The following is a 12,887-nucleotide window of genomic DNA, read 5'->3' on the forward strand; positions in this document are numbered from 1 at the left end:
AGGAAATGGTTGGTCTTAATGTTTATCATAATTACATTACAAATGGCAGCAGCGAAAGAAGAAAAGAAGGGGTGGAAAAAACTAAAAAAAGCCCTTCATGCATACCTCAGGGACTATTTCTGTAATTTACATGGGGGTTTGCTGGTTTAGTCAAAGAAACCTCAAGGAGATTCCAACTTCCACGTGAGAGGTTACAATAGGCCTAACATTTGAATGCTGTTCCGTCACACAACCAGTAGCAGACCAAAACCGACCTTGGATTCCTCACCCCTCTATCCAATTCAATGGCTGCGATCATCTTTCCAGCCTTAATTTGAGTAATTTCCCTCTCTCTGCTATTTCTTACATCCTTATCCTTTCAGGTTTTTGCCCTAACCTTTATCTTAAACCTTCGCTTCTTTCTACAAAAGATCAATCTTTTCGCATACCCACGTCATAATTCTTCACATATGTTCATGATCGCTACAAATCATGAATCTTGTCGAACCCTTTTCTGAGGTTTTAAGAACACCCACAGCTCTTGTGGAGATGTTGATCTTTCTGGGTCCTGTTTCTCTTGCTTTCTTTATCGGGATTATAGTTGGATGGGTGTGGAAGCCGAGATGGATTAGCTTCGGCGATTGCAAATTCAATTGGCCCGCAGTCGAGAATCAAATAGTTGGGTCAAAATCCAAACAGAGTCCTCAGCAACAATCGGTACAAGCTGGAACGAACGATGGTTTTAGGTCTAGTGGCGTGGATAGAGAGATAGATAAAGAATCCTTCAAGTTGCCATCGACGGATAACCCGAGTTGCAGGTATGTTTATCTTAAATTCTGATTCTTGTTTGATGCCATTCAATTATGCGAAGAGTAAACTTGTGTTTTATCTCACTTGTAGTTCATCGATTATCAATAAAGAAGAAAACCATCTTCTTGCTGATGAAGACTTAAAGCGTCTATGGTATCTTGTGGAGAAGAGAGACGGAGGTCCACCATGGAAGCATATGATGGACCGATCAACCCCCACTATGACATGCCAAGCATGGCAAAGAGATCTCGAGGTACCTTCTTCTTTCTTATTTTCTGCTAACTCTCAACAAGAAGCTAGCTTATTTACTCCAAATTCGCAGACTGGTCCTCCTCAATATTGCAGCAGAACTGTTTACGAAGACGCAACGCCCGAACTTTTGAGGGATTTCTTCTGGGATGACGATTTACGTCTGAAGTGGGATGACATGCTTCTGCACTCCGCCACCCTGGAAGAATTTCCGGCGACCGGAACGAGTGTTGTACATTGGATACGCAGGGTGAGTCAAGTTTTTTCTTCATCTTTCTCGTGACTTCTGTATACCATTTGCATTCATGCTCTTACTTACTCTCACATCTCTACACAGTTCCCCTTCTTTTGCAGCGATAGAGAATACACAATCGGCCGTAGAATCTGGGAACTTGATGGATCTTTTTACTGCGTCACAAAGGTACAAAAAAGTTGTGTCAGACAAGATTCTCATTCCCTTTTACTAAAAGGGTCTCTTTATAAATCTAACTAACATTTCATGTTCAAGGGAGTTCCATGTCCTTCAGTTCCAAGAAAGAACAAACCACGTCGCGTTGATGTTTATTACTCAAGTTGGTTCATTCGATCGGTCAACTCAAAGAAAGGAAACAACAACAACCAACCTGCAAGTGAAGTAATATTCTTCCATCATGAAGACATGGGAATTCCATGGGAGATTGCAAAGTTTGGAGTAAGGCAAGGGATGTGGGGAACAGCTAGAAAAATCGAGCAAGGTTTCCGTTGGTACCAAAAGGAAAGAGCTTCTTCAAAGACAAAAAAATCACATCATGTAACCATGGCTGAAATGAGTACCAAAATCGATCAAAATTACTTGAGTCGTTTAGAATGTTGTGAGGAAGATGAAGGTGTTGCAGATACTGTAATGGCAGATGAGATAGAGAAAGAAGGGGGGATGAATTTGCCAAAGATTTTGGTTATTTGTGGGGTGGTTGTTCTTGCTTGTAGTCTTGATCGTGGACTTTTGACAAAGGGTGTTGTGGTTGGGGTTGCAAGGAGGTTTGGGAATTTAGGAAGACGGGTGTTTCCGGCGACACGGTTGTGATGGATTTGGTGGTGTAATAAGTTGTTATAATTTGGTAGATTCTTGATAACAAATGAGGGTATACAATGTATAGAGTAGTGTGTAATCAAAATGTTCATGATATGTAACATACTTACCAATATGTGGATTTTTTTTTTGGAACCTATAACGAAAGTTTAAGTAAAAAATAAGAAAAATCATGTGTGGAGTTCGTCAATTGTTGAATGTATTTCACCATGGAAATAAAGTAATTGAGTTGAAGTTTTGCCCATAAAAATGTTATATGTCCTCTTAAAACCTTCCTTCCCTTTTAGTTTTGAAAAGAAAATGTTAAAAGTTCATAACATGAAATTGTTTATTATGTGAATCATTTTGGTTTTGTTGGTTGCAAATTGCAATTGTTGTTTTATCACGCTCATACCTTGATTAGTATTCAATACAAGGACCATAAGGTTTGAATAATTTGAATTATGTTGGTTAAAAAGTTATATAAAGAAGAAATACATTTGTTTTTTTTTTTTTTTTTTCTCACAAAACATGAGTTTTGAGATTTGAATGTTTTGGGCCTATAAAGGTTTATCGAGCTCCAAAATGTATCTCTTTTTGCGAAGCCCAGTAGAATCTGTAGTTCTGTACCCTAAATCTCAACCTACTTAACGCACACTTTCTCTTTTCCTTCAACGCTTATTCATTCTCTCGATCAGAAAATTCGCGGCGGCAGGAGCAACAGATTATTGTAGCGATGTCGGTCAGCGAGCTTGCTTGTACCTATGCCTGCTGTATTCTTTACGACGACAATATCGCAATCACTGTAAATTCACTTGCTGAATGCTTATTTCTCCTTTGATTTGTGTTTGATTTCGTCTCTCTGATTTCCCTTTTTTCTTTTCACGTTGATTGTAGTCCGAGAAGATTGCTACCCTAGTAAAGGCAGCAAATGTGAACATTGAATCTTACTGGCCTGGTCTCTTCACCAAGATGTGTGAGAAGAAGAACCTCGACGACCTCATCATGAACATCGGTGCTGGAGGAGGTGCTGGTGCTGTTGCCGTTGCTGCTCCAGCCGGTGGCGGTGCTGCTCCAGCAGCCGCGGCTCCTGCAGCTGAAGAGAAGAAGGTATGTGATTTCCCTATGTTTTCGCTGCTTTACTTTATTCGATTGATATAAGGTTGTTTAATAAATTTGTTCTGGTTTGATTTGTTTTCAGGAAGAAGCAAAGGAAGAGAGTGATGATGATATGGGATTCAGCTTGTTTGACTAGGTATTCTGTTTTAGTATGTAATGGTTCTTTCACAAACTCCGGGATTGTTATCAATAGTCGTTTTCTCTATTTCATTTTTCCAGTGTTTGAGATTTTGTACTCGGGTTTAAATTTAACAAAGTTTTGCTTTAAATCTTTACTTGCACAACATAAACTCAATTGCCATTATTGCTTGCAAGAATTTTAGATCAGTTGCTCTCTCTATCTATGTCCATATGATTAAACGTGTTGCCCTGTTGGTTTGTGTTTATAAACTTCTGTAATTTCTTGCACTTATATTTAAAGACATATTGGTGTGAATCAGTTTATAAGAGTTGAGTCATTTCAAGATATGCATATCTTTGATATTAGTAAGCTTGACTTGTAGAGTTTAAATCTACAAACTGTTTAATTTTTTGTAATGGCATGAAGAATTTATTAATCTAAACAATTGAAAATAGTATTTCAGTTTTGGTGCATTTTAAGGGTGGAGTTTATTTGAGTGTTTTGTTGTGGCGAACATTTGTTTGATGTCACTTTGTAAGCTTTGCTCGACTTTGCTATTGATGACCATGTTGTCAATGTAGACCCTTCAATTCCTTGTAGGATTTGATCCTTAAATACTTTGTCTACTAAGGCTAAAGTACTTTGGGATTTATCAACCTTTTTTAGCATGCAAGGGTATGCGATTCATACTTGGAATGTTGTTTCTTGCAGTATTTTTGCCTTCATTAGGCTGTTGACTTTGCATTGCATGATATGATTTGTTTTCTAGCATGACGTATCTTTCTTCTTTTGTATTGGATTGAGCTATGCATCGGGTTGAAATGTTTGATTATTTCTAGCGGTAGTTTTTAAGTTTTTTTTTTCTGTGTTTTGGTTGGAAGGTGTTTTTTTTCCTTTGAATATAGGATCGTCTTATAAATTCCTCTTCCTCTGTTGATTCTGTTACACGTCTTTGTCAGGCTGTAAATTATTGTAGTTATCTCATTTGGTGACTAGAATTTTAGTAAGATGTAACATGCATACTTTCAGAACACTAAGATATTGTGGTTGCACATTTACCATGATATTTAGTTTAACAAAAACCTAGAGTTACAGTTTTTGGTGTTGCAAAATCAATATCTACAACCACAGTTGGAGAGAGATGGGATTATACAACATTCTTTAAGTCAATCAAAGTCCTTATCTAGCAGTGCATTTTTAACTTCAAACTAGGGATGAAAGTGGGTCCAAACCCGGACCCGGAAAACCCGGAACCGGTTAACGGGATTTTATAGAACCGGAAAACCCGGAAACATCAAAGTGGGTAGGTTGGAACCGGATAAAGTGGGTTTAGACCCGAAAAACCCGGAATTTTTGGTAATTATTTACAACTTAGTGGGTTGAACTTTGAAAATTTTCATATTGATATCTCCACTTTGGGGGGCTGTAACTTATTGAATACGAAACCACAATTAACAAAATTAGAGTCCAAAATCATGTACAAAGTCTAAAATACACTCTGGAAAAATCCGCATGTCAATCCGAATTTAAACGAATGAGATATACCTGTGTTAATATTTTCACATAATACAAAGTACAAAAACATTTTCAGTTTTGATATCCCGACTTCGGAGGACTGTAAATCATTGAATGTTAAACCAAAAATGACAAAATTATAGTCTAAACTCATGCACAAACTGTAAACTAGAAGTTGAAAAAAAACCACATGTCAATCCGACTTCAAACGAATTAGATATGCATGCTTTAAAACTTTCACCGAATACAAAAAAACTAAAAAACTAAAAACTTTCAGCTTTGGTATCTCAACTTTTGAGGACTGTAAGTCAATGAATATAAAACTAAAAATGAAAAATTTATAGTCTAGAATCATGTACAAACTCTAAACTACATGTTGGAAAAAACCGTATGTCAATTGGAGTTGAAACGAATAAGATATACATCTTGTAAACGTTTCACAAAAAGTGGTTCCGGCCCTAAAAGTGGTTCCGGTTCCAAAAACCGGTTCCGGATTTTAGACCCGGTTTACCTGGACCCAATGGACCCAAACCCGGATTACCCGGAACCCGGATAAAGCCAATTTTTAAACCCGGAACCGGACCCGGTTCTATATATTCCGGTTCTAACGGGTCCGGTTCCGGTTCGGTTCCGGTTCCGGTCCGGTTTTCCGGTTCTAAATCTCATCCCTACTTCAAACTATGCAAGTCCGAAAACTCATGAGTTCATGGGTTTTAGCCCAAAAAATAATTCAAATCATAATTTACAATACAAAATTCTTTGCACAGATCCATTGGTAAACAGTAAGTGTATGTCTACCTGCACATTATACAATGTATATTTTCGAGCTTAAACATCGAGATTACTACTTAATTAAACATAATATTGTTATGGAGTCTACGAGGTTTCATCCCAATACCCGCACATAATTTGAAGGTTTATACGAATTAAACGCTTACCCTTTCGGCCTTTCCCTTGTGAAACCCTCTTCAAAACCCCAATTTTGAACCATATTCCGTTCCCACTTCTTCTAGGATGTTTGGGTATGTAAACGGGATAAATTTGTCAACTCAAGGTTTTTTTTTTTTTTGCAAAGTCAATGGAGACACGTCGTGTCCCCATTTCAGACGCATCAAATCTTCCCAATAATTTTTGTCTCAACTTCGGACGACCATAATGTTTTCATACGAACTTGGATTTTCGCAAACTTTATGTCCACGCGACCATGTCAGAGTGAACTACAACTTGTATTCAATAGTATTTTGCCTAAAGTTATACGATGTCTTATAAAGCAATAAGAAGAAAGATATATATATTACATTACCAAAAATGTTAACATTTCACCACTTGGGTTCATCCTTACATGTATTTACACCAGATATATATTATAACACATAGTTTGGATTTTCGGATCATTACAAAAGTTGTTAATGTTGAGGCTACGACCCTACACTTTAGCATTCATGATAGTCCCATTTAAATGTTGTTTCGGGATGGAGCATGTATGTTGGTATGAAGTTGTGTTATTTTCTAGTATGAAAAGAAGTGAGATTTCTCTAAGAACAACTCCAATCATCCTCCATTTATCACCATTTTTGTGTTTTGGAAACCAAGAATCTTCCGACAAACCTTCAAAATTTAACACCATTTTTTTGTTGGTTTCCTTTTAACACCAAATATGAAGTTCAAATATATAGAGGTCTCTAAAACACACCATTTTAGAGGTTGGTTGGTGTTAAAAATCATTATTTTTGTGTTATATGGTTGGAGAAGCTCTAAGGAGCCATTGGCTCTTTTCAGCGAAGCCTATTAACGAAAAATTTGGGTTTTTTAAAGTTTTATTTCAATGAGTTTGGACTATTGTTTGAAGTATTGTTTAAGCATTGTGCCTAACGTGGTTACCCCATGTACGTACTGTAACTATCCTCATTCGAGCTTGGGTCAGTAGATGTTTGTTTGCTTGCTGCCCTAGCAATGTTCCGAACATGGGTATGTCGTTGGAGTCAGCTAACCAGGACATGACCAAGATTTGCGATAACTTTGGTTGGTGTAGCACTCTTATGAACTTCATGATGGATGAGAGCTTTCCTTTCTTTTATTATCTTCAGGCTCGACTTATTAGGATCACCGATGTATATGAGACTTCCTCAACGTCCCGCATATTGTGCGAATGATGCAACCAAGTATGCATGTATTGCATGATGAGACGAAGAGTGGATCTTGCGAACTACGTGATTCTTCTATACCTACGACTACAATAGGAAGTTAGGGCCGACGATAACACAAGATAGGCCCAAAGTTACATGACGTTTGCTTAAAGGAGTGTGACATGGTGAGATATTGTTTACTGATACCTCACATGAAGTTGATAAGTATAATTTTGGTATGGGAGACGAGATTTGTCCATTTTCTACGTTAAAGTGGTGATACATATGCTTTGTAGGTAATTTTTCCTTTCTTTTTGTATTTTATAACTAAATAAAATTAATACCGATTTGATTAGAGTAGAAGATTTGTTAATTTTTTCTAGGTAATTGTCTAAAAAAACGAATGTCGCAGGACATGATTAACCAATAACCAAGGCCAGGTTTTGTGAGCCTCTATACAGAAACATGACCAAGACAGATTTGAAGAGGTTGTTTAAGCATCTAATCTTCTTATCATCCAAATCCAAAAACAACTTCCTAAAAACATTTCATCCCCATAACAACTCTTAATAGTTCCAGCAAAACCCAGAATGGAATTTGTGATTGACTCATGGACTCTGGCCCTGAAAAACAATACAACACAAGGAAAATCAATGCAATTAGAAAATAAAACACAGAGCCATCACCATATGATTGGAATACATGTTATACCGGAGCTGGTGATCCCGACTTTGACTTTGATTTTGACCTTGACCTTGCTGGCTCATCTGGAGATGCGGACCTAGATTTTGAAGGTGATCTTGACACAGATCGCTCCAAAGATTTGCTGTAGAAAGATGAAACATTTTTACAAAAAAAATAAAAAATGAAATTGTATAAAAATGAGAAAAAGGAATTTGTTGATACCTTCTGCTTCTACTGCGGCTCCTACTTGGACTTCTGGAAGGGCTATTTTCGTACTTCCTTACCCTAATATAAGTCTTAGCCCATGGATTTCTGAACTCAGTGTCATCGAGCTTTCTTATCTGAGTAACAAAGACCCACATCACATGCTGAATAAATTAAGTCAAGACACACCAAGGGGTTCTTTCTTTTTGACTTAATATGGACAAAATCACTTATTAATGTATTAAGACACCAACACATTATCTTATCTGTTTGTCTTTCTTTTTTCCTCCCAACTTCTTGATGGATAATGTGAAATTTGTTTTTTGGAATGTAAGGGTAAAATTGTCATTTGTCTCATTCAGACGGTTTATTCAGTCTTGAAAAAAAAAAAAAACAGATCTCATGTATAAGAGCACTTACAGCATATTTCATGTCGTCATAGTTGGTATAGTCAACAAGACCAAATGTCCCTACAAATAAACCCTTGTTGTTAGAACTAGAATAAGATATCCATGGTAACTAAAGTAGTGTTTGGAACGATGGAATCAGAGAACGAATGGAATGGTTCATTCCATCGGAATGTGATTCCTTTCGGTTTGCTAAATTTCATTCCTTCACCAATTACCATGAGATGTTTTCAGTAGTATATTCTGTTCAATTATAGAAGGAAGTATTGCAATATAACTTACTCTTATTTTATATAAAGTTTCACTATTTTAAATACATTATAATTTTATGTTCATTTTCTTTATTTTTGTAAATAAAAGTTCGTTACTTATAATTAAAATAGCTATACATTAGAGTTAAATATTATTTTTTGTATATACTTATAATATGAAAACTCATTCCACTCCTACATGTCAATTAAACAAGACTATGGAATGTAATGACTCATTCCATTACCTTGCTACCGATTCCATTCCATCCAACCAAACAAACAAATTTTTATCCTACTAATTATAATTCATACCCTTGCTATCACGGGAAACCTCAGCAAAACATACATCACCAGCCTTGCGCATATGATCCTGAATTTTTATACCCATTGTCAAGAAAAGTCAAAATAAATGAGACCTTTAGGTCAATGCATTAGAAATAGTTGTTAGTTGTTACCTTAAGATCTTGCCAAGAAGCAGACGATGGCAGCTGTCGAACAATAACTGCACTCAACAAATATAAAATTTTAAGCAAATCATAACTGGTCAAACACAGAACATATAAATAAATCACAATTTGGAAATTATTTATCGACTTTATGTTATAATTTATATTTTTTATATTTAATTCATATCTAGGTGGCACCTCGATACTCAGAATGTCGAGAAAGACCAGAACGCCCATTGCTATTGCTACTGCCACGACGATCACCAGAGGATGATTGTCCTCGACCCCCATGAGCAAGCTCAACCTGCATACAAAGGGTATTTTCGTCAAATCACATGACTTAGTGATAAAAAAAAGTATTCGAAGTCAAAAGTTTCTTGTTACCCTCAGGCGACAACCATCAAAATTATAGCCATCACGTCCTCTAATTGCATCTTCAGCATCAAGAGCATTTGCAAACTACAATTTTAACATAAATCAGAAATGAGAATTAAAGTTAAAACTATTTTAGTATTTCATTAGTGATAATGTGTCATAAAATGGGTAAGATGTGAACAAACTACAATGGTGTTTTGTGAAAAAATAAATAGTTTGTTACCCATTTCATTATATGGAATATAAATTTCAATACATTACCTCAACAAAACAATAACAAGGAGGACGAGGTGGAATCTTCAATTCTATGTCCAATATGCGCCCATACTGCATGAAGCCGAAACTTACATAAGAAAAAAAAAAATCAAACATATTTGAATTCGTATTATAATAATCAACATCTGTGAAATTCCAACTTTAATTCGGGTTTCTAGAGCTATAAACAAATATGAAATTGTATATTAACATATTCAATTCAATTAGATCAAGAAAAGAGAGAAATGGCAAAGACCTTATAAAAAAGATCTTCAACTTCCCATTCTCTTATATCCAGAGGCAGGTTCCCAACATAAATTGTGCGTGAGAATCGGCCACTCATTTTCAGTTGCCAATGGACATCTAAGTAAATCAGCCAAAATACTGCAAAATAAAATAAAATCAGAACTCATAAATAAAATCAATGAAGTGATATCTCTAGAGTCTAAAGTCTAAACCATTCGCGATATGTTGTTATTTAACTTTTTTTAGTTATGCTTTGATGATTATACATTTTGGATCAATGTTCTATATCTTCTCAATCAAACTTGGAGGTTACTGATTTTACTAGCAAGATTATATATCTCAAAAATCTAGTGTATCTTTAACTGCCAATCTTTTCAAGATGTCTTTTTTTTTTTTGAAGTTATGCTTTGATTATTAACATTTTGGATCACTGTGGCTGTATATCTTGAAAATCTAGCATATCTTTAAACCCTAATATGTTGAGATATGTTGTTTACATGGTTTTTGAAGTTACGCTTTGATTATAAATTTTTGTATCATCGTGGTTGTATATATTCTTAAATGCACTCGTACTTTAATAATTTTTCTAACATTTTGGATCCTTGTGGTTGCATCATAAACAGAAAGATCTGAGTCATGAGATGAAGTAAAATTTCCATATATTAATGCATTTATATAAGCAAAGATCACCTGAAACCAGACATACTTTAAGATACCTCGTTGATGTGATTTTTCAAGTGAATATAGACTAATGTTAGCTTCACTTAATTTGAAAAAGAACCAATATTATTTTCAACTCTTAAGAATCGTATCCAGAGAGAGAAGGAAGCGGGAAGATAGTGTGAAGTTAGACATGGAATTGACACTCTTTGAGGGCATTATCTGAGGGAGTGGAGACATAAAATTAGGGTTGTGGAGTAATAGAAGTCGTGGCTCTTACCCCACGACCTTACAGGAACTTGGTATATTTGTTGTTGTTTTAACTCCTAAAATGCAGCAAAGTGCCAATAATTATGTATTTGTTTCAAGATAAACAGCCAGTTTATCCCTCTCTTATAATCTCCTTTTGGTTCCTTATTCAGTTATTCTTGGAGCTGCAAGAAGAAACAACTTTAATGCAGTTCTCAAATTAAATGTAGTTTCTTCATCTCTAACTCAGTTCTAAAACAGCATGGGTAAGAATTCTACCAGTTGGCTATAGGGTAGAAATATACACTTGGAAGCACCTTAAATTCATATAATCGACTAAGCACATAGTGCATCTCTCTAATGGCATGTATATCAAGATGTTCGCGATAACTTAGGGGGCAAAGAATCAGGATAACAGTGTGTCAGTGTCAATTCTTAGATTGAAATGTGACTAAGGAAACTCAAACCCCTGCAGATGGACCCAAGATTCTTTATAAACCTATGCGTTATACATTTCCAGAAATCGATAACTGAAATACCATACAAATATCTGTATGGGACTCTTGACTCGACAGAAGTTGATGACTCGCAAAGGATAAGTGGATTACGAGTCAATTAGCTATAACATGGCCACAGAATTACACAATCACTGTCACAATGGATTTAATCCATGTAGAATGAAGATACGTTAAGATATAATGAAAAGAAAATTCTTCTTACTTTAAGTATTGGCGGAAAACCACTCCACCTAGGGTTTCTGATTCCCTTTATTTCGCTGTAACATAGAAACATACAAAGGATGCTGTGATTCAAACCGTATACATAATCTTACATGGATTAACACTGATTCATCGAACATTATTGAAGAATATGATATACTATTCATAGAACTATGAATCAAATACCTGATCAATCGAGCGGCAATGGAAAATGAACTTCGCGACGTCCGTTTCCCAAATTTATTCTTTTGACTTACTCTGATTGTTTGTGAAGTTGAACTTACGAAATAAACACGCAGTTCTTCTACTCTTTGGGCCTGTTGGGCTTACGCTTATCGGGCGTACTAACATCAGTAACATGTCCGTAAACTATTTTATTTTAAGAATTCATCATCGTTTTTCTTTATAAAATAAATAAATAAATTAAATAAGACTATCATTGAATGATATTGGTCGTAATAAATTTAATATCTTAATAATTTATTAAAATAACGTAAGTCATTGTTATTAACTATAAAATAAACATTATCGGTTGATATTATACAAACTAATTATTATTTTTAAATCGTATTACTAAAACTTTTATAAGATACCATATGTTTAAAACTTATATGAATAAAATAAAATTATATGAGTGATATCTGTGCAATTAATTTATATCCTAATAAATGAAAAGTCATTTAGTTAAAACCTATTGAATTATCTAATATTCATAATCTATATTATATTAATTTAAGTATTTACTAATCATAAGATATATAGTTAAAAAACAATATTTTTTTACTCATCATGTAAAGTTCTCACATAATGTCCAATACTTTAATATAAATAAATCATAGTAGTATAATATTTACAAATATAAATATAAATATGTAATTAAGTTATAGTTAAATGGAAGTCTCATGACTCGCATGAAAATTAATATTTGCTTAACCTAATGGTGTTCATGTCACTAAGTAATAGTGTGAATAGTTCATATATATAAATGTTCAATGTTTGTTAGTTCCAAAAGAACTCATGAAACATTAACGGTGTTTGCCTCTATCTTGCATTGCCTAATGAACTTTATACCTCCAAAGAGTCCCAAATGATGATACTATTACAGATCTATGAGCTCCAGCTTCCCAAGTTTTTCCTTGCCAATTTCTTCTTTCATATTCTAAGCTTAAAAATCACCAAAATGGGCTTCTAAAGGTTAAAATCACACAAGAATGAGGGAATGAGACGTTCTAGGGTTTTTCTGAGGTTGGGGAGGCTGATAAGAGGCTAGGGTTCCAGTCCTCATGTTCTTTATATAGTGCTTGACCTTAAAATCAGGGTTTTATGCCACTGAGCGTACGTTGGGCGTAAATCTCGTACGTTGGGTGTACGTCTTCCAACACCCATGACCATTTAACCTGCTACGCTGGGCGTACCCCAGCTTA

General features: G+C 35.2%; 3 protein-coding genes across 3 annotated transcripts; 2 read left to right on the forward strand and 1 right to left on the reverse strand.

Moving 5' to 3' along the window:
• Positions 1 to 209: 209 nt before the first annotated feature.
• LOC145015881 (uncharacterized) lies at positions 210 to 2,222 on the forward strand. Its single transcript, XM_078974353.1, has 5 exons — positions 210 to 797; positions 880 to 1,042; positions 1,112 to 1,288; positions 1,376 to 1,459; positions 1,547 to 2,222. Exons 1-5 carry the CDS (start codon positions 472 to 474, stop codon positions 2,099 to 2,101), a joined length of 1,305 nt encoding a protein of 434 aa, XP_078830479.1. The 5' UTR covers positions 210 to 471; the 3' UTR covers positions 2,102 to 2,222.
• Positions 2,223 to 2,740: 518 nt separating this feature from the next.
• On the forward strand, positions 2,741 to 3,474 carry LOC145018489 (uncharacterized). Its single transcript, XM_078976370.1, has 3 exons — positions 2,741 to 2,891; positions 2,984 to 3,196; positions 3,288 to 3,474. Exons 1-3 carry the CDS (start codon positions 2,823 to 2,825, stop codon positions 3,339 to 3,341), a joined length of 336 nt encoding a protein of 111 aa, XP_078832496.1. The 5' UTR covers positions 2,741 to 2,822; the 3' UTR covers positions 3,342 to 3,474.
• A 3,858-nt stretch (positions 3,475 to 7,332) lies between these two features.
• Positions 7,333 to 11,731, reverse strand: LOC145017374 (serine/arginine-rich splicing factor SR34A-like). The gene is made up of 12 exons (XM_078975415.1): positions 11,650 to 11,731; positions 11,465 to 11,519; positions 9,846 to 9,973; positions 9,596 to 9,661; positions 9,344 to 9,418; positions 9,158 to 9,263; positions 8,969 to 9,015; positions 8,826 to 8,883; positions 8,276 to 8,325; positions 7,874 to 7,992; positions 7,679 to 7,793; positions 7,333 to 7,590 (listed from the first exon to the last, which is right to left on the reverse strand). The coding sequence occupies exons 3-12, from the start codon at positions 9,930 to 9,932 to the stop codon at positions 7,576 to 7,578; spliced, it is 738 nt and encodes a 245-aa protein (XP_078831541.1). The 5' UTR covers positions 9,933 to 9,973; positions 11,465 to 11,519; positions 11,650 to 11,731; the 3' UTR covers positions 7,333 to 7,575.
• Between the last annotated feature and the right edge of the window lie 1,156 nt (positions 11,732 to 12,887).

The sequence above is a fragment of the Lactuca saligna genome, chromosome 9 (genome assembly GCF_052625555.1).
Source record: "Lactuca saligna cultivar CGN05327 chromosome 9, ASM5262555v1, whole genome shotgun sequence".
Classification (NCBI taxonomy): Eukaryota; Viridiplantae; Streptophyta; class Magnoliopsida; order Asterales; family Asteraceae; genus Lactuca; species Lactuca saligna.

Excerpts from the sequence above, each read along its gene's own strand:
- LOC145015881 (XM_078974353.1), top strand. The coding sequence starts at position 472 with ATGAATCTTGTCGAACCCTTTTCTGAGGTTTTAAGAACACCCACAGCT. Across the intron at positions 798-879 it reads ACGGATAACCCGAGTTGCAG|TTCATCGATTATCAATAAAG; the intron begins GTATGTTTATCT and ends TCTCACTTGTAG. Across the intron at positions 1,289-1,375 it reads TTGTACATTGGATACGCAGG|TTCCCCTTCTTTTGCAGCGA; the intron begins GTGAGTCAAGTT and ends ATCTCTACACAG.
- LOC145018489 (XM_078976370.1), top strand. The coding sequence starts at position 2,823 with ATGTCGGTCAGCGAGCTTGCTTGTACCTATGCCTGCTGTATTCTTTAC. Across the intron at positions 2,892-2,983 it reads ACGACAATATCGCAATCACT|TCCGAGAAGATTGCTACCCT; the intron begins GTAAATTCACTT and ends CGTTGATTGTAG. Across the intron at positions 3,197-3,287 it reads CTGCAGCTGAAGAGAAGAAG|GAAGAAGCAAAGGAAGAGAG; the intron begins GTATGTGATTTC and ends ATTTGTTTTCAG.
- LOC145017374 (XM_078975415.1), bottom strand. The coding sequence starts at position 9,932 with ATGAGTGGCCGATTCTCACGCACAATTTATGTTGGGAACCTGCCTCTG. Across the intron at positions 8,884-8,968 it reads CTTCTTGGCAAGATCTTAAG|GATCATATGCGCAAGGCTGG; the intron begins GTAACAACTAAC and ends ATAAAAATTCAG. Across the intron at positions 7,993-8,275 it reads ATGACGACATGAAATATGCT|ATAAGAAAGCTCGATGACAC; the intron begins GTAAGTGCTCTT and ends TTTGTTACTCAG.